A 21,582-nucleotide genomic window follows, 5' to 3' on the forward strand; every position below is an offset into this window, starting at 1 on the left:
CTCCCCTAACTTGTCACAGTGAGAAAGAGAAGTATTGGGTTGTCAGGAATGTCATGGTGTATTTTTGCTAGAAAACTACATCATGATTTCCCAGACAACCTAAGACATGCAGAGCTTCTGCTGATTTGTTGAATATAAATGTATACACTCTGCTCTTAATTTTTAAAAGTATGTTTATTGCTTTAGTATATGAATAGGTTACAATATATAAAAAATGCTGCAACATCTTTAAAAATATTCATCTTCTAACATAATACATAAAAAATATGTAAGATTTTAAATGACATATAATACTGAATGAAATGTGGATGTACTTTCTACATTCTATTCCACTTTCATCTAGGTAATTATGCCAACCCTCACTCATATTAATGGGAAAATTTTCATGAAAATATGATAGGATGCACTATTTCTCCATAATATGACAAAGTCATTTTAAAATAGATGAATACAAAAGAATCATATGTATAAATACTGTTTTTATTTTTAATTTTTCTTTAAATTTACCACAGGTCACATGAGCTCACCAGAGAGAGACAGAAAGGCAAAGAGAGAGAGAGGGAAAGTAAGAAATCATCCTTCAGAGGGAATGGCCACATCACAATCCCTTCTCCTCATTCTTCTCTCAGGAGTTTGGGCACTCATGCACACACACCTGGCATGTTTTTTAAGCTGCTGGTCAAGGACTCAGGGAGTCGGCCCATATGAGATCTAGCCGCTTTAATCACCATGCCATTGGCTGGCCCTAAACACTGTTTTCAATAGTTATTTTATATATATATATATAGTCATGACTTGCCCCTAATTCTCTATCTTCATATCATCACTGTGCCTCACCAGAGGGTAGAGAGAGATAAAGAATAAAATGAAATGCAAGGATGAGGTTGGGTTTAAAACACTTTGAAGATGACCAACTGTCTCAGTTTGCTCAGAACTGAGGTGTTTTCCAGGAAGCAAGAATTACAAGTTCTTTAGCAAACCAAGACAGCTGGCCACTGTACTTGTTTCACAAATAAGCTTTTTTAAAAATTTCAGTGAGGGACCAGCAGTTAGTGTAATGGCTATGTCGCTGAACTTCCCATGTAGTCGACTGCGGTTTGAGTCCTGGACCCAGTGGCTTAAACTCACACCAGGCACATGTGCATGTATGCCCAAGATCCCGAGAGGAGAATGAAGGAGAAGGGATTGCTGCATGGTCATCCCCCCTGGGGGGTGATTTCTCACATTCTGTCTCTCTTTCTCTATCTTTCTGGCGAGCTTACACGCCCTATAGCAAAAACCTCTCCCCCCAAAATTTTTTTTCGCGATCAGTAGTTAGCGTAATGGCTATGTCACTGGACTCCCATGTAGCCGACTGTGGTTCGAGTCCCAGACCTGGTGGCTTAAACTCATGCTGGGCACGTGTGCATGCGTGCCCAAGATCCTGAGAGGAGAATGAAGGAGAAGGGATTGCTGCATGGTCATCCCCCCTGGGGGGTGATTTCTCACATTCTGTCTCTCTTTCTCTATCTTTCTGGCGAGCTTACACGCCCTATAGCAAAAACCTCTCTAAAAAAATTTTTTTTTCAATGATATAGAAAGAAATAAAGTAAGCCTAAGAAAGAGGTCATGAGGGCCACTGTGATGATACAGTGGCATACTGCATGAAATGTAGTGGAGAGCAACACAGGTAAGACGGTGGTTGCAGTGGGAGAGCTTATATTCCAATTCAAGTTTACCTCTTACTCACTGAGTGACCTGGACCATGTAATTAATTCTTATGTGCCTCGATTCATAAAATAGAGGTAAATAATAGTAACAATAGTGTGATGGTTTCAAGAATTAAATGAAATGCTGAATGTAGAACTTACCATACTGTAATGATTCAATAAAAATATTAACTTTTTTTTTAGAGAGATTCTTGCTATAAGGCACTTGTGTTTGCTGGAAAGACATAGACAGAAAGGGAGAAATCACACCCCATCAAGAGTTGGGGGAGGATGGCCATTCTGCAATCCCTTCTCCTCCATTCTCCTCTCGGGATCCTGAGCACACATGCACACGCACCTGGCGTGAATTTTAAGCCACCCGCAGTAGACTACATGGGACTCCAGCAACATGACCATTATGCCGTCTGCTGGTCCCCACATTCGTTTTTTTAAACATGGAGCGTTAAAGAGTCAATTTCTAACTTACAAAATGGTGTGGGCTCTTCTATTGAGTTGTTGGGAAAGTCATGTTGCATTTTTGCATATAAAAATACCTCATAACTTTCCTGACAGTCATTAATAGATGACACTGTATTTTAAAGGAAATAACAAGTCCAGGAATGAAACCTTACAAATACCATGTGTATACAGTGTCATTTTATTTAGATGACTGACATTATGCTTAAACAAAGAACAGAGACAGCGACTCCCAAAGGCTCTAATGACAGCTACAGTAAAATAAGCAGTTCTGTCACTAGCTCCTACTTCCCTCATTAGCATGGGCACTCAAACTCAGTTTAAGTATGGAGACTGCCTCAGGCCCAAAAAGGTCTTAAGGAATTTCTACTCTACACATTGCAAACTTTGGTTTAAAGGGCGTCACAGAGTGCCAGAATGTCTCAAGTGGGCTTGCAGGAATTAAATGACCATGAAATGAAGAGTGAGACAAAATATTGAAAAATAATGTTTCTCTACTTTCAACCCACCAAGTTCAGAAAAGAATACCTAAGATACAACAGTGAAGATCCCACCTAGATTGCCATACTATTTAAACATTTATTACAAATAATGTACATAACCCAATAGTACAGTTTAATTTAAAAGGTGGAAGAGGTTCTTAACAGCAGTAGCTTAAAATTTCTATAAAGGAGGGAATCCAGAGTGATAGTCTGGGGAGAAATGTTAGTTGCGGATGTGTCTTGAGACTCAGCATGCAAAGCAAGCATGCTTTTCTCATTTAGACCGCATTTATGTGAGGTGAACATCAGGGAGCCAATTAAGATTGATATGGCAGTGGTAAAAGACTCTCTGAAGCCCTCCCCTTTGCCATCTCCACACCTTAGAAATTAACTAAGTCTGTGTAGCAGGTTCTTACATTGCTAACATAAATGGTTAAACTAAGATCAGATATTCCATAGCTACAACATAACAGCAAATTATGTATTATTTCCCATAAACCCTTGAAGAAATTTTTTCGTTTTCCTTTCCAGGGGGTGCATACATATGCCAGAGACAAAGAGAGAGCAGGAAGGAGAAAGTACTCCCCTAATGGGACGCGGCCACACCACAATCCTTTCTCCTCCATTTCTTCATCCTGTCAGGATTTGGGGTATGCCCTATGTGTTTTTCAGGCCACAGGGTCAGGATCTGAACCATGGTCAGCCAAAATAGATCTTGCTCCCCTCTTTTTTTTTTTTCTTTCTGGCTCCCTTTTAACCATTATGCTTGGGACTGGCACTAAGAAACTGATTCTTAATAAATTTCAGTATTGTTAATAGTCATCTTTGCTAATGTTCCTGTTCAGCCTATTCTGCACAGGTTCTGTATTCCTTATCCAAAATGCTTGGGAACAGAAATGTCAGATTTTGGAATATCTGCATATTCATATCATGATATTGTAGGAATAAGATCCAAGTCTAAACATGAAATTCATAATATAGCATGAAGGTAATTTTTTTCCTTTTTTTAATGAGAGAGAAAAGTGAGAGAGCAAATGAGAGGAGGAGGAGGAAAAAGAAAGACAGGTATTTTTAAAAATTTCATTTTCTTTTATACATTCAATCACATTATTTGGCTTACAAAATGGATATTTCAACATCTGAACATTTCTCCCTAGTATAGTTGATAAAACTATAAAATATCTTTGACATTTCTTTGTCCCATTAATGCTTTGCCTCCCTATTTTTCTTCTAAATGTCCTTCCTCAGACCCTCCTCTTTCACACACATTATATCTGGTATTTACATCTATATACTGTGTTTCTATATCTTTTAGTCAATCAGTTTCAGTCATAGAGTGCAGACACTCAGTATATATTAAGTGGGGACATACAATGCCTCTCCTTTATAGTCTGGCTTGCTTTTTTTGACAGGGCTTTCCTCTGGCAACCCTCTGCCCCAGCTTCCCAGGTATGTGGGATTATAGGCGTGTGCTATTGCACCCAGCCTGTTCAGGCTGGTCTGGGATCTGAGGCCCTGGCATTATGCAGCAGTTCCCTACCTTTTGTGCCACCACAGTGGGGACAAAGGTAACTTTACACAGTGCTTTTGTATTGCAGTGTTGACCAGGGTTCATCACATGAAGGCAGATGTGGAATTTTCCCCTTGGAGTGCCATGTTGGCACTCACAGAGTTTTGAATATTGTAGCACTGGGAATTTCAGATTTTCAGATTAGGGATAATCAATTTGTACTTGAATGGCCATGAACAGTGAAAATAAAGGCTGCACGTCAAGTTTTTAATACATACTTTGCCTTACTGAAAATGCTTCTGAAGAGATTTCTTCAAATCTTTATGCTATCAGGAAACAACATCAGTTTTTTCTAAGTAGTCACATGGAACTTAGGTTCTTAATAAAACAAAATTTTGTGTTAAGATGTATATGAATAAATTAAGCAATTTACTCTGTAAAGTGTAACAAAGGTATGGATGCCTGGTGTAGCTATGAACACCAAGTTACTAGTAAATGAGAACTGATGAAATATCTTTTAAAATTTTTTTAGAGGGATTTTTGCTATAGGGTGCATGATCTGGCCAGAGAGACAGAAGTGAGGAAGCACCTTCCAGGGTGGATGGCCACACCACAATCCCATCTCCTCCATTCTCTTCTTGGGATTTGGGCACACGTGCACACATGGCCAGTGTGAGTTTTAAGCCACCAGGTCTGGGACTCAAGCTGCAATCAACTATGTGGGAGTCCAACAATGCAACCATTACTGCTGGTCCCAAGAACTGATAAAATACCTTAACTTGAACATGAAATAAGGCTTTTTGCCTCCAATGCTGAATGAAACAATAGCAAACATGTACAGCTTTACTTGAAAGTACAGCTGCCATAGGTATCTCAAGAGGACTTGCACTTGAATAAAGTCGCAAAGTAATTAGCAGTAAAACCAGAGACAAACCTAAGATTAAATCAAAGTAGGTCCCTAAATCAGTTCTTTTTTTCTTTTTTTATTTTCCAGAGGGCTTATGCTTTTGCCAGAAAAAAAGAGAGAGAGAGACAGAAAGCACTCCCAGTAGGTCATGATCACACTGAAATCCCTTTTCCATTTCTCCACTCTGTTACGATTTGGGGCATGCACACACACACACACACACACCTGGCGTGTTTCTCAAGCTACCAGCACCAGGATTTCAACTGTGGTTGGCAATGTGGGATCCAGTTCTCTTAATAATGAGGCTAATGGGCTTTGCCCATAAATCAGTTTTTAATGATTCTATGTTTAACACATATGGAATAAATATTAGCCATCAGGAAAGTCACTGCATATTTATCTATGCAAAAATGCATCATGACTTTCCCGACAAGCATGATAGGTTTGAAATATTCATTTTCTTTGCCATGGCAGTTTAATTTGAATTTTACATTTACAAAGATCTCCCAGAGTTAATCTAACGCATGCCCTCATCTAAATTTCATTCCAATTCGAGAAATGCAGAATAGAGTAATAAAAAGAATATTAGACTGGGAGTTAGGATTCATGGGTTTCAACAACCTCATCTGTCACCCATTTAGTTCATAATTTCAGTAAGTCACTTATTAGTCATCTAAGTTAAGGACATCACCTGTAAAATACGGACTAGCTCTAAATTTCTATGATCCTACCTAAAGGATCTCATTCCACAACACATAATCTGATGTGATGATTACTAATAACACATAAGTTTTGGGGACCAGCAGTTAGCGTAATGGCTATGTTGCTGGACTTCCATGTAGTCGACTGCGGTTTGCGTCCCGGACCCGGTGGCTTAAAACTCACGCCAGTCGTGTGTGCGTGCGTGCCCAAGATCCCGAGAGGGGAAGGGATTGCAGCATGGCCATCCCCCCCGGGGGGTGATTTCTCACTTTCTGTCTCTTTGTCTCTGTCTGGCGAGTGCACGCGCCCTATAGTGAAAACTTCTCAAAAAAAAAAAAAAAAAAGAACATAAGTTTTGAACGTTTAGCTTCTTATATTCAGTGCATTTTTCTAGGTGTATATTTAGTTTCTGCCCTATGTCATACACTTATTTAGATCTTCAGGCTAAGGATATATTTTAGAAAAATTAATTTAGAAAGGAGAGACATTTTAATTGTATATAAGTTAGTGTGTCCACATAGTAACTACATGGCTCGTACTCATGCATAAAGTAGGTAGTTTATACTACAGTTTAATAAAGTTAGTCTAATTCCATTATACAGAAAGGATGAGGAACAAAATTCATATGTAATGAACTTCAGCACTCTCTCTATATATATATCAATATGTTAATTCATCTGATGAGACACAATGAATGGAGAGTATTGGTCAAGATCTTCCTCATTATATCACTGAATGGCTGGCAATGAAATGAACATTATTTTCTTTGAGTTTCTTTAGTAAGTGCATCTTCAAGCTTTGAGCATTTCAAATAAGTTACCCTTTACTTCAAAATTACTCTCATTTTTAACTAAATATAAATCCCCTCCTTTTATCCCTTCTTCCTTTCTCTCTACAAACAGGATTCAAAAAACATTGAGTGGAGGGAGTGGACTCAAAAAGAGAAGAGCTACTTCTAAGCATACTTGGAAAGTTAACACATAGTGCTATGTATACAACTGTGTGCCAGTTGTATATATACATCTTGAATATACATTTTTAAAATTTAAATATCGTGGGACCAGCAGTTAGCGTAATGGCTATGTTGCTGGACTGCCATGTAGTCGACCGCAGTTGGAATCCCGGACCCAGTGGCTTAAAACTCACACCGGGCACATGTGCATGCGTGCCCAAGATCCTGAGAGAACAGAGAAGGAATTGCAGTGTGACCATCCCCCCAGAGGGGTGATTTCTTGCTTTCGGTCTCTCTGTCTTTCTGGTGAGCATACGCACCCCATAGCAAAAACCTCTCAAAAAAAAAAAAAAAAAAAAATAAACATCGAAGGATTATTTGACCAGATGTTTAAACAATACAGGGTTATTTGGCCAAATATAATTTATTAGGATATTGAATTCTGCCACATTTCTTGTTATAGTAATTCAAGCTAAATATAGACATACTGTTAAATGATATGTGTCTCTAGTCTATTTTGACATTTAAATGGGCAGTCACCCCTCATGTAGATGTTTTACAGTCATAGTTTGTTTTTTAAAAAATACAATATTTTACAGTCTTTAACATTTTAATAAATAATAGGTTATATTAACATACATAATCTATTTCATTATCATAGTCTAAAATAATAGTTTACAAGACAGTTACTCTTCAGGGTCATTCATAACATAAAAGTACACAACAGAAACATTTTTAAATAACCTGGACAACTGCTTATATAATTAGGTAACTTGAGAATCACAGGTATTTAAAAAGGAGTGCGGGGCCAGCCCATGGTTAAATGAGCTGGATTCCACATGGCCAACAACACAGCCACACTTAGTGATTAAAAAAACACACCAGGCATGTGTGTGAGCGTTTATGTGTGGGTGTGCCCAAACTTCCAAAAGGAGGGTGATACAGAGAAGGGCTTGAGGTATGACAATGCTCCAATGTGAGGGCCAGAGGGGGTGTTTACTTGCTTTCCAGCTTCCTCTGGAAAGCACATGTGCTCTCCACAAAATTTTTAAGAAAGAGTGAGATGTGAGTGACAGGATAATTGTGATTTCTTTAATATACAACAACACATTCATTTAATAGAAAATAGCAATTCTGTGTCAAATTTTAATAGGTCAAGATTATTATGTGTTTACCTTTTAAGGAAGTAAGATTGTAACATTTAGAAATTTCTTCCAAACGTGTCATAGTATTTCCTTAATATAGCTACCTAATTCACACCAGGTCACGAGAATTATTATTACCTTGTATTAGCTATCCAGGGACCTGCCAACTACAGTCTATGGGCCAAATTGAGCCTACTGCCTGTCTGTCTATAGTTTTACTGGATGACAGCCAAACACATTCATTTATATAAAGCCCAGGGTTGCTTTCATCCTACAATGGCAGAGTTGAGCAGTTACATCAGACACTATCAGCAGAAAAGTTAAAGTATTTACTATCTCACCTTCACAGAAAGTTCCCCAGTCCTGAGTTTTTAATTTTTCTAAGAGTCTCCATAAAAGAAAGGAGAAATGAAAGCACTATTTATTACCAATAAAACTAACAGTGCTTTTATAAATGGAAAACTAAATAAATTAGTAAGAAGCTATTTATTAAAATGCTTCAGATATTTAAACCCACCAAAAAAGTTAATACTAAAATGAAAATTAGTATTTATTAAACAAGTTTCTATAAAATAGTACATGATGCTAGAATAATCAAACTTGTTTTTAAATGTCACTTGTAAAGTTATTTGATTTATAATCAGATATCTAACATTTCTCTTATTACAATATTTATAGGAAAATGTAGATATAACACACTGATCAGAATAGCCAAGCAGAAATGGTTTTGCACATCAAAAAACTCAGATATAAAGGAATTATATCCATGTTAATGAATAAATTTCCTGTCAAATGCAGTGAACTACATTCTTAAACAGAATGCTTTTTTTTCCAACTAAATCGGCTTTTCTCAAAACTGTGTAACTTTGTAATTACTTTGTGTTTGTCCCTACAGTCTCTGCAAAAACAAATTTTGATTACTTTTTTTTTTACCTTGAGATCACGGTACACAATCTTTCCGGAGTGTAGATAGTCCAAGGCTGAGACAATCTCTGCACCATAGAAACGTGTGCGGTCCTCAGAGAACACCCGCTCTCTCGACAAATGGAAAAACAGCTGCAGGGTAAACAGCAGGGACAGGATTGTAATAATTACTGATTTAGTGGGGGAAATTAACACAAACATAAAACACCTCTCATCACCATATTGTGATGATAGATAGTGTACTCTCAGTGGACCCTGAGCACTCTTAGACAGCAGCTGGCTTATCTTTTCCAGGTTTCCAAGGGGAAACTGCGAGCTGTTAAATCAGCGTTTTAATCAATATACCAATCTTGTTTAAGGCATTCTGCTTGCTACCCATTTAACCTTCAGTTACCAGAGGAAAAAAGTATGCATCATCAGATTGCATTTCCCCCCTCACTATACTGTTGCTTCACTCTTAAAGGATTAAGTACTGAGACATTATCACAATAAATGAACACAAGCACAGACACAATATTTCTACTTAATTATCTAATCTACACTTCATTTCAAAGAAAGGACTGATTTGTGAAGCTGATTTGTATGAACTTTTTATGTTCTACAATTGTTGTTTCATCATGTCTCAAAATATTTTCAAAGTTTGAATCAATATTTTCTATCATGAGAAACTATAAGGTTTTAATTTATTTTGGCAATCCCAAAATGAATTGAGAAGCTTTCATTATTCCCATTATAATGCATATTCCTTATATTTTCAATAATAATGAACTATGATGCCCAACTCTTCTCATACAATAACTCAAAACTATGAGCCCAACCAGTTCCTAGTCAAAATTTAAAAGATATACCATGTATAGTCAGCAATATTTTCTGGGTGCTTAGTGTGACCCGGACCTGGACCTGGCTCAGCTCTCTGCTTAGGCCAGCTCTGTATCTAAGACACTGCAAATCTCATCTCTCAGGTTACCAACACACAGGAAGGAAGAGCAGGCTTCAGATCCTATAAGCTATTAACCTTGGCTGTACTATTTCAATGCACAGATGGCCCCCAACTAAGGATGGTTCTATTTATGACTTTTCAACTCTACGGTGGGTTTATTGGGATAGAACCCATTGTATGTCAAGGAACATCTGGACTTACAATGGTTTGACTTAGATTTTCTACTTTACTTTAGATTTATCAGGGTATTAAATACATTTTGTTACTATTATTTTTTCATCTGTGATGGGATCTTAAGGCGAGATCCACCTATATTAAGAAATCCTTGGGACCAGCAGTTAGCATAATGGCTATGTTGCTGGACTCCCATGTAGCTGACCATGGTTCAAGTCCCGAATCAGGTGGCTTAAATTCACACCAGGCACATGTGCGCCGAAGATCCTGAGAGGAGAATGGACTGTGGCGTGGCCATCCCCCCGGGGGGTGATTTCTCGCTTTCTGTCTCTAGCTGTTTGACGATCACACACGCCCTATAGCAAAAAACCTCTCAAGAAAAAAAAAAAAAAAAAATCCTCCAAGAACCATTAAAGATTGTATGCAGAGCTAAAAAAATTGCCAGATATAATAGTAGATACTCAATATACATATGTGATAAAACAAGTGAACCCATCAGTTATTGTGCTGTTGACTGGAAAAGCAGAAATTAACTATACCACCATATGGATCACTCTTAATGCTTCTACAAAACTAGTAAGAATTACGGCTAACCAAGATTTGTTTCATACACAACCCATTATTCCTGGTAATTTCACAGATTTCTAAGGATGCCTTCTTCCCATTTCTCACCTTCGCCTCCACTTAACAGACTATTATTGTTTAAAGACAGACTTTTGGGCCAGCAGGTGGCAAGGTGGTTGGGGCATTGGACTCCCACAGAGCTGACCACAGTTCAAGTCTCAGACCTGGAGACTTGCTTTCTCACTTTCTCTTGATTTCTTTCTTTCTGGTGAGTTCATGTGCCCAATAGCAAATTAAATAATAATAATAATAATAAAACAATAAGTGAAATTAAATAAATAATACTTTTTAAAAAAAAAGATAGACTTTATATATGACCCACTTATACAATAAATAAATACAAAGAAAAAAAAGTATAACTACTATCAAAAAAAGACTGGCACAACATTAACTATATTAAAACTAAAATATTTGTCTGATAGTCATAAACTTTACTACTCCCTACTACCTTGTCATATTTCATTCAAACAAAGATGCTACAGAATGGGACTGTACCATCATTTCACATTATCTCTCAGAAGGAAAAACAATGTTGCCAATTAAACTATGACACATCATCTACTATAAAATACATTCTGACTAAAGCAAGTGGTATTAAATGTGTGATACAATCAAATACAATATGCCAAAAATCAAGCCAATTTATATACTCAGTGTTACTTAAAAAAAAAGTTCACTCATTTCATATGGGTGTATATTTATTATTAATGTATCAGTGTTACCATCCAAACAAAGAAAGGGAGTAGAATGAAGTATGTATGATGAATAAAACCATGCTGAAAAATTTCCAACTTAAAATAATTTTTGCCATGCTTTATATAAAATATCACTAACTTTGATGAAACAACTGTGGCCTCCATGAAGTGTTATAGTAGACGTCTAATGGGATGAAAATAGTTATTAAATTGCTAAATTACCTTAAAAGAATGTCAAGCACACTACTCGCTCATCTATTATACAGAATATATGGATCCTCCCTAAATAAATATAATATATGCAGGATTCTAGATCTTTATTTAGACTATGTATATTCCATCTGTCTGCCAGCCAATTCCATTAGAATATCAGTGAAACATTATATTTAAGAGGAAGAGTTCTATTTATTTCTCAATCCATGAACATCTGATGTCTCCTTTTCCTGTTTCACAGTACATCTTTTTCTTAAGAGAACCAACAAATCCAATGCCAAATCCAATGGTCTATTTATAGTCTGTGCCTTTTCTTCCTGCCTAGAGCTTAGGACATCACCCATTGCCCTCACTTCTTGAAGTATATTCCTTAGTTTTGGTAATACGACTCTCCTGATTTTCTCCATGTTTGAATAGTCCTTCTCAGTTTTTACCTTGGCTGTGAACCAACTTCTCAATTCAGTATATATTCAGTGAGTATCAGTTAAAGTCACTGTGTTGAGTACTAGGAAGGGGAAAAAAGGGATTACAATGATAATTAAGACATAGCCTCAGGGACAGCAGGTGGCATGGTGGTTAAGGTAACTAAAACAGAACACATTTAAAGAATAAGGATGTTTGGTTATGTCAGAAGTTATATTTGGGGAACCAGCAGTTGGCGTAATGTCTATGTTGGTGGACTCCCACGTAGTTAACCAGGGTTCAAATCCCAGACCCGGTGGCTTAAACTCACACCAGGCACATGTGCGTGTGTGCCCAAGATCCTGAGAGGAGAATGGAGGAGAAGAGATTGTGTTGTGGTCATCCCCCCCGTTGGGTGATTTCTCGCTTTGTCTCTCTGTCTCTCTCTGTCTTTCTGTCAAGCACACGCACCCTACAGGAAAAACCTCTCCAAAACAAAACAAAAGAAAACAAAACAAAACAAAAGTTCTATATGAGCTAGATGAGATCTTCTGAGGAATGTCAGCTACGGTGGCAGTAATATACACTTCAAAACCATCAATATTCCTGAGGGAACTAGCCTGTACTATCATCTGGGCCAAGGGAGAGATGACAGTGTTGATATTCTCTGTGATTGGCTGGGTAGATGTGGCTATCAACAAACAGCAAGAAGAAAAGAATGGGGAAAGGGACAGAGGAGCAATGAGTTTTATTCTGACATGGTGAAATTTAAACAAGCATTTGATAATACAGCTTTGAAACTATGGGTACCAAAATTACAGAGGGAGATACAGGAGTCATTTATATGGAGGAATCGATGCACAGCTCAAGAATTCAGTAAACCAAGGAATCGATGCATAGCTCAAGAATTCAGTAAAAACTAAAAAGAGGGTTGAGAACAAAACCTTAGGATACCATTACCTATAAAAGCAAGAAAAAGTAGAAAAGAATATTGAGGTGGAGTGCCAAGAGAACAAAAGGAAGAATATAATTTTCAGAGAAGGAAAGAAAAAATAAAGTTTCAAGAAGAAAGGAACAGTTACTAGGCTTAGGTCACCTGTGACCTTTTAGAGAAGAGATGTCACACTTAGGTAGGATGAGAAGAGAATGTAAAGGTAGAAATGGTATCTGATCTTTCAGAAAAAAGAAATAAAGCATACTACTGAGCCAAATTTTTTATGGAACTTTCAGGAAAACTTTTGCCTAAAGAAATTGAGAACTATTACAAAGTTGTAATTCATGGAATAAGCACTGGCACAGTGGCAACACAACTGGACCCATATGAGGAGGTCCTGGGTTCCTGTCCTGGGGCTTCCCTATGCATGCCAGGCATATGTGTATGCCCATGATCCAGGCTATCTGAGGCTGAAGGGGCCCATGGCAATGAAGACCCTCTTGGAGGTGTCTCTCTTTCTCTCCCACCCCCAACCTCTATTCATACAGAAAAGGCACAAATTAAAAGAATGATACAAGAAATCAGGTAGCCAGGAACAGATTATTTTATAACAATTTAACACAGGATAATTTGTTGATGATAGTATACGATGAAGTATGTAAAAAAAATTATTTAATAAATAGTGCCACAAACACTTAACCCTAAAAAAGGATAAAATTCGATTATTACACCTTACAACAAAATTGTTTTAGATGTATTTAATGGTTAAATAAAAATATGAATTAGACAGCATAAAAAATATAAGAATTAAACAGTAATCTGATCTCAGGATGAAGGATTTTCTTGGCATAAAAAGAAATATATCATAAAAAAATTACTAACATCAAATAGAAAAGATAGAAATAAAATTGAATATTTATACCAAATATGACACAATTCATATCCTTAATATATGAAAACATCAAAGAGTAAAACACAGAGGCGGACTGAGGCTGCAGGCCCGACCCTACCGAAACTCCACGCACCCCCACCGTTCTTCCTCCTTGGACCCCAGGTTGGTTGCCTGGGACTTTAAGGCGAACCCCCACCCCTCCCCACCCGAAACCCGGATCGAGCCGGCCAGCAGTTCCGGACACCAGGCGGACTGAGGCTGCAGGCCCGACCAACCTGGTACTGTCATTCATTGTCTGATCCATTTCCACTAGCCTTTGGAGTGTTTGAATTTTGGTGAGTTGAGTAGCGCGCGGTGCGCGATTTTCTTTTTCCATTTTGTTTTTCTTTGCTCTTGGGGTGTTGCTTGTTTGGTCAGTTGAAGGCTCACTACTCCTTAGAAACAGCGAGCACTTTGGGCCTTCCAGGGCTAGTGGCAACAGTTAATGGTAATTGTGAGTAATAGGTAGGCCAACCATAAGAGAAATCATCAATCTTCTAAGCCTGTACAACTTTTATGAATCAGAGATACCTGAAATAAGTTGGCAAGAAACATATAGATTACCTGATGACTAAAAACAATCGCAAAGGCTCAAGAAATATGAGCAACCAACAAAAGGCCTCTCCGTCAAGGGAAATCATCAATCCTACATCACCCACAGTCAATACAATGGACGTCGTGGACATGTCTGATAAGGAATTCAGAATATTTGTAGTGACCAAACTAACTGAGATGGAAGAGAAAAGAGACAAGGAGCTCCAGGAGATGAGGAAGTCCTTTAATGACTTGAAAGAAGAAATGGATACCCTAAACAAGAACCAGATGGAACTTCTAGGTTTGAAGAATGTGATAGAGGAAATCAAAACCTCCCTTGAAAGCATTAAATGTAGGTTAGACCAGGCAGAAGACCGAATCTCTAACGTAGAAGACAAAACATCTGACCTAGATAAAAGTATCAAGAAGATTGAGAAAACAACCATGAAAAATGAGGATAATATACGAGGAATACTGGACACCATCAAGCGCCCCAACATTCGGATAATTGGTATTCCGGAGGAGGAAGAAAATAATAAGGGCCTGGAAAATTTATTCCATGAGATCCTGGAAGAAAACTTTCCAAATCTAGAAAGGCATTCAAATATCCAGACCCAAGAAATACAGAGGACCCCAAGTAGAATCAACCCAAGAAGATCATCTCCAAGGCACATCATAGCCAGACTGGCAAAAACAACAGATAAAGACAAGATACTAAAGTTGGCAAGAGGGAAACGCCAGGTTACTTACAAAGGTCACCCCATCAGGCTAACATCGGATCTCTCAGCAGAAACAATGCAGGAAAGGAAAGAATGGGGAAGCATAGTCAAAGTGTTGAGTGAAAAACAATTTCAACCAAGAATACTATACCCGGCAAAATTATCTTTTATATGGGAAAAAAAGATAAAAACATTCTCAAATAAACAAAATTTGAAGGAATTTACCAACACCAGACCAGCTCTTCAAGAGGTTTTGAAGGGAGTACTATACCAGGAAAACTAAAAAATCAGAGACAGTTATACGAGAACAAAAAACAACTAAGAAAATGGCTCACTTAATGATAGGATCAGGTATGGAAATATCGATAATTACATTGAATGTCAATGGATTAAATTCCCCAGTTAAGAGACATAGACTAGCTGAATGGATAAGAAAACAGAAACCCTCTATCTGTTGCCTACAAGAAACTCACTTTATGGATAAAGATATACATAGACTAAAAGTCAAGGGCTGGAAAAAGATATTCCATGCAAATGGAAATCAGAAAAAGGCTGGAGTAGCGATATTGATCTCAGACAAAATAGATTTTAAAACAAAGACTGTAAGAAGAGACAAAGAAGGGCATTATATAATAGTAGATGGGGTAATCCAGCAAGAAGATATAACCCTTATAAATATCTACGCACCCAACTCAGGTGCGCCTAAATATGTGAAGGAAAGACTGCTGGAGCTAAAAGGAGACATAGGGAAAAATACTATAATTGTTGGAGATCTCAACACCCCGTTATCTCCTATAGACAGATCTTCTAGACAGAAAATAAATAGAGAGATACAGGACTTAAATGATACTATAAATGGAATGGGCTTGACAGATATCTATAGAACTTTCCACCCTACATCCACAACATATACATTTTTCTCACCCCGACATGGAACCTTTTCAAAGATAGATCATATATTAGGACACAAATCAAGCCTTTACAGATTCAAAGGCATAGAAACTGTACCCAGCATCTTCTCTGACCATGATGGAATTAAACTCAAGATTAATTTCAAGAAACAACCCCGAAAACACACGAACACATGGAAACTGAACAACCTACTTCTGAATGACTTCTTCACTACTGAAGAAATTAAGGCTGAAATAAACAAATTTATGGAAACAAATGATAATGAGGACACAAGTGTCCAGAACCTATGGGACACAGCAAAAGCAGTCATAAGAGGGAAATTCATAGCAATTAGTGCACATAAGAAAAGGATGGAAAGATGGCAAGTAGATAACTTATCATCATGCCTCAGAGAACTGGAAAAACAACAACAAACGAACCCCCAAAATGCCAGGCGAAAAGAAATAATAAAGGTTCGAGCAGAAATAAATGAAATAGAAAATAAACGAACCATACAGAAAATAAATGAAAGCAAAAGCTGGTTCTTTGAAAAGATCAACAAGATTGATACTCCATTGGCTAGACTGATCAAGAAGAAGAAAGAAAGAAACCAGATTAATCAAATATGTGATGAAACAGGCAATATTACCACGGACATAGCAGAAATACATAATATCATTAGAGGATACTATGAGCGACTTTACGCCAACAAACAAGATAACCTGGAGGAGATGGACAAATTCCTGGATGCATATAAACTACCAAGATTGGATCAGGAAGACATAGAGAATCTGAATAGACCTATAACAAGCCAGGAGATTGAATCAGTAATTAATAATCTCCCAACAAAGAAAAGCCCAGGCCCAGATGGCTTCACTTGTGAATTCTACAAAACTTTCAAGGAAGAATTAACCCCTATCTTACTAAAATTATTTCTAAAGATTCAAAAGGAAGGAAACCTTCCAAATTCATTTTATGAAGCCTCCATCATCCTCATCCCCAAAACAGATAAGGATATGACAAAAAAGGAAAACTACAGACCAATATCATTGATGAATATAGATGCGAAAATTCTCAACAAGATACTCGCAAATCGTATCCAACAACATATAACAAAGATCATTCATCACGACCAGGTAGGCTTTATACCAGGGATGCAAGGGTGGTTCAATATACGCAAGACCATAAATGTAATACACCACATTAACAGAAAGAAAGATAAAAACCATATGATCATCTCAATTGATGCGGAGAAAGCGTTTGATAAAATACAACATCCTTTTATGATTAAGACTCTCAGTAAGATTGGTATAGAAGGGTCATTTCTGAACACAATAAAAGCAATCTATGAAAAACCTACAGCTAATATTATACTGAATGGGGAAAAGCTGAAAGCTTTTCCTCTGAAAACAGGTACTAGGCAAGGCTGCCCACTTTCTCCACTGCTCTTTAATATAGTACTGGAAGTCTTAGCTATTGCAATCAGAGAAGAGAACAGTATTAAAGGCATTCGAATAGGCAAAGAAGAGTTGAAAATATCTTTATTTGCAGATGACATGATGGTATACTTAGAAGACCCAAAGGTATCCATGAAAAAACTGCTTGAAGTAATAAGTGAATACAGTAAGGTGGCAGGATACAAAATCAATATCCAAAAATCTATAGCATTTCTATTTATGAACAACAAGTTGAATGAAGCAGAGCTGAAGAAAGGAATCCCTTTCACCGTAGCCACAAGATGTATAAGATATCTAGGGATAAACCTAACTAAGAAAGTCAAAGACCTTTATAAAGAAAACTACGAGAATCTTAAAAAAGACATTGAAAGTGACATAAAAAAGTGGAAGGACATCCCATGCTCCTGGATTGGTAGAATTAACATAATCAAAATGGCAATTCTACCCAAATTAATCTACATGTTTAATGCAATTCCAATCAAAATACCAGAGATATTCTTCAGAGATCTAGAAAAGACAATTATAGAATTTGTCTGGAACCATAAAAGACCTCGTATTGCAAAAGCAATCCTGCGTAAGAAGAATGGAGTAGGAGGCATATCACTCCCTGATCCCAAGATATACTATAAAGCTGTGGTCATCAAAACAGCATGGTATTGGCATAAAAACAGACATGTGGACCAATGGAAGAGAATAGAGACCCCAGAAATAACTCCCAAAGCTTATAGCCAACTGATCTTTGACAAAGGATATCAGTCAATCCATTGGGAAAAGGAAAACCTCTTTAGTAAATGGTGCTGGAAAAACTGGGTATCCACCTGCAGAAAGATGAAACTGAACCCCCATCTTTCACCATTAACAACAGTCAACTCAAAATGGATCAAAGATCTGAACCTAAGACCTCAGACAATAAAACTACTTGTGGAAAATGCTGGGGAAACTCTGGGAGACATTGGAGTAGGCAAAGACTTCTTAAATAAGACTCCCAAAGCACAGGCAATAATCCCTAAAATAGACAAGTGGGACTATATTAGACTAAGAAGTTTCTGCACAGCAAAGGACACAGTAACAAGTGTGAACCGACAACCCTCAGAATGGGAAAATATTTTTGTTAAATATGCCTCAGACAAGGGACTGATAACGAGAATACATAGGGAACTCAAGTGCCTTATGCGAAAAAAAATGATTAACCCGATTAAAAGATGGGAAAGTGAGCTGAACAAAAGTCTCTCTAAGGAAGACATACGAACAGCCAAAAAGCATATGAGGAAATGCTCAACATCCCTCATCATAAGGGAGATGCAGATAAAAACCACAATGAGATACCACCTAACCCCTGTCAGAATGGCAAAGATTAAGAATATAAAAAGTGATAAGTGTTGGCGGGGATGTGGTGAAAAGGGAACCCTCCTACACTGTTGGTGGGAATGTAAACTAGTTCAACCACTGTGGAGAACAATATGGAGGTTCCTCAAAGATCTACAAATAGAACTACCATTTGATCCAGCAATCCCACTTCTGGGTATTTACCCAAAAGACAGGAGAACGCTCAGTCAGAAAAGTGCTTGCACATCCATGTTTATTGCAGCATTATTCACAATTGCCAAGACATGGAACCAACCTAAATGTCCACAAACTGATGAATGGATTGGAAAAGTGTGGTATATATACTCTATGGAATACTACTCAGCCATAAAAAATAACAAGACCCTGGAATTTGATAGAAAATGGTCAGATATGGAGGATCTATTGCTGAGTGAAGTAAGCCAGGCTATGAAAGAAAGATATTGTATGTATCGACTCAATATATACTGACTATCCACACTCTATGATAGAGAGCAAAAAATCGGAGGACATAAAAGCAGTGAAGGTACTTAATGAGAATAGGACAGTGTGGAATGGGGGTATGATAGAGAGCAAAAAATCGGAGGACATAAAAGCAGTGAAGGTACTTAATGAGAATAGGACAGTGTGGAATGGGGTAAGTGAAGAGAAGAGGATAGAGAAAGATAGCAAGTGAACAACAGAGAGGCAGGACGTTAGTGAGAAACAGATAGGGCTTATTAACTGTTGATGATGACATGTATAGTATTCTCAACTGGATTGGTCTGAGAAGTATTTCATGATGGGCAAAGTATTTTTACAAGCAAAATGAGAAATAGCAATTGACTGTTTTATAAAAATAATTAGAATAATAAAAATAATGATTGGGGAAAACAGAAAAGATATGGAATGTTGAAGTGGGGAGATTAATGTCTCTGTACTGACTGACATGCATGGCATTCCCTTTTGAAAAAACAATGTAATACACTGTAAAGTTATATGTAATCCAATGTAATATAAAGAAGATTATGATGATGATAATAAAAAAAAAATCCAAAAAAAAAAAAAAGAGTAAAACACAAGGAAATGGGTAGAGGACATGGGTAATTAACACAAGTATAATATACTATGTGAAAAACACACCACTCATAATAATCAATAAAATAGAGAAAAAAAAATGGATTAGGCAATTTTCAATTTATTAAGAAACAGTATTGCAATCTCTGCCTCTCCTGCCCTTCTCTGGGTCCACCTTCACTGCTGTGAAACCCCCAGCCTGCCCTCACCCCCCACTTACAGATCATAGGCAAAAATCCTTATCCTGTTATTTTCTATCTTTCCTAAATTTTTCTTTAAAAATAAAAAAAAAAAAAAACAGCTTTCCTCCCCCCTGCTTTTCTCTTGCTAATTTGTCCCTCCTTCCCTCATATAGGACAGAAGAGTTTCAGGAACAGAGATGGAGATCCATCTCTGCCTCTCCTGAAACACCATGTAGTTTTCATTTTTAACATAATTTTATTTTCTGCAACATGTTTTCTGCTTTTTTCTGTTCTTTTCGTTTTCTTCTTTCCTTCTTTTTTTCTTCCTATTTCTTTTTTCTAATTTCCTTTTCTTTTACCTTACTTTCTCATTTTACTATTCAGCGTTTGTCCACTGCCTAGAGAGTGCATAGTAGCCAAACATTTCAATACCGTGAGACTTAGAGAATTCTTTGCCCCTGACTGAACTGGTTATAAAAAGAGAGAAACTCCACATCATAAATCTGATTTCAAAATTCTTCCTGTGATTGCAACATTGGAAAACACAGTAGGAGGGAGAAAATAGCACCGAATTATTTCACAGTAAAGGGAAACACATAAGCTCACAGTTACAGAATACTTCCCCGAGAAGTTAATCAAAGGTAAATACATTACCAAATGACTAAAACTCAGAAAACAGCCTCAAGGGTGAGAGAAACAAATAATAGATCTCCAGCAAGGGGACACAGTAACTCCTCTCCAAGTGGAGAAAAATTAGAGAATATATCAAAATGTCAGAAAAAGAATTTAGAACATTTATGGTGAAAAACTTTATGAGATGCAAGAGAAAAAAAGAAATTAAGCTCCAAGAGATGAGGAAGTTCTTCCATGACATGAAAGAAGAATTGGAAACCATAAAAAAGAATCAAACAGAACCTAAAGATACAAGAAATCAAAACAACCCTCAAAAGTATTAAAAGCAGGTTAGATCATACAGAAGATTGAATCTCGGAGTTAGAAGACAAAAGCTCTGACCTAGAAAAAATGATCAGAAATACTGAGAAATTACCAAGAAAAAAAGAGGATAATATGTAAGAAATACTAGATAACATTAAACACCTAAACATCTAAATAATTGCTATAATAGAAGGTGATAATAAAGGCATTGATCATCTATTCCACAAAATCCTGGAAGAAAACTTTCTAAGTCTAGAGAAGCACTCAAACATTCAGAACCAAAAAATACAAAGAACCCCAAATAGAATCAATCCAAGGAGATCCTCTCCATGAAACATCATAGCCAGATTGGCCAAAACCACGGACCAAGACAAGATACTAAAACTGGCAAGAGGGAAATGTCAAGTCACTTATGAAAGTTATCCCATCAGGCTAACACTGGGCCTCTCATCGGACACAATGCCAGCAAGGAAAGAATGGAGAAATATACTTGAAGTGTTAAATAAAAACAATTTCAACCAAGAATACGATACCCAGCAAGATTATCCTTCATATGGGTGTAAAAAGATTAAAATGTTCTTGAATAAACAAAACCTGAAAGAATTTACCAACTCCACACCCTCTGCAAGAAATTCTGGGGACCAGCAGTTAGCGTAATGCCTATGTCGCTAGACTCCCATGTAGTCGACCGCAGTTCAAGTCCCAGACCTGGTGGCTTAAACTCACGCCAGGCGCATGTGCGTGCGTGTCCAGGATCCCAAGA

General features: G+C 37.3%; 1 protein-coding gene across 6 annotated transcripts in view; it reads right to left on the reverse strand.

Moving 5' to 3' along the window:
• AKT3 (AKT serine/threonine kinase 3) overlaps window positions 1-21,582 on the reverse strand; it is a 335,945-nt gene that overhangs the window by 72,742 nt on the left and 241,621 nt on the right. For all 6 annotated transcript variants that reach the window (XM_006157219.3, XM_014591111.2, XM_006157223.3 and 3 more), the window contains one exon: window positions 8,797-8,919. In XM_006157219.3, the coding sequence (XP_006157281.1) occupies window positions 8,797-8,919 (123 nt within the window). The remainder of the gene's footprint in view (window positions 1-8,796; window positions 8,920-21,582) is intronic.

The sequence above is a fragment of the Tupaia chinensis genome, unplaced genomic scaffold (assembly GCF_000334495.1).
Source record: "Tupaia chinensis unplaced genomic scaffold, TupChi_1.0 Scaffold000532_1, whole genome shotgun sequence".
Taxonomy (NCBI): domain Eukaryota; kingdom Metazoa; phylum Chordata; class Mammalia; order Scandentia; family Tupaiidae; genus Tupaia; species Tupaia belangeri.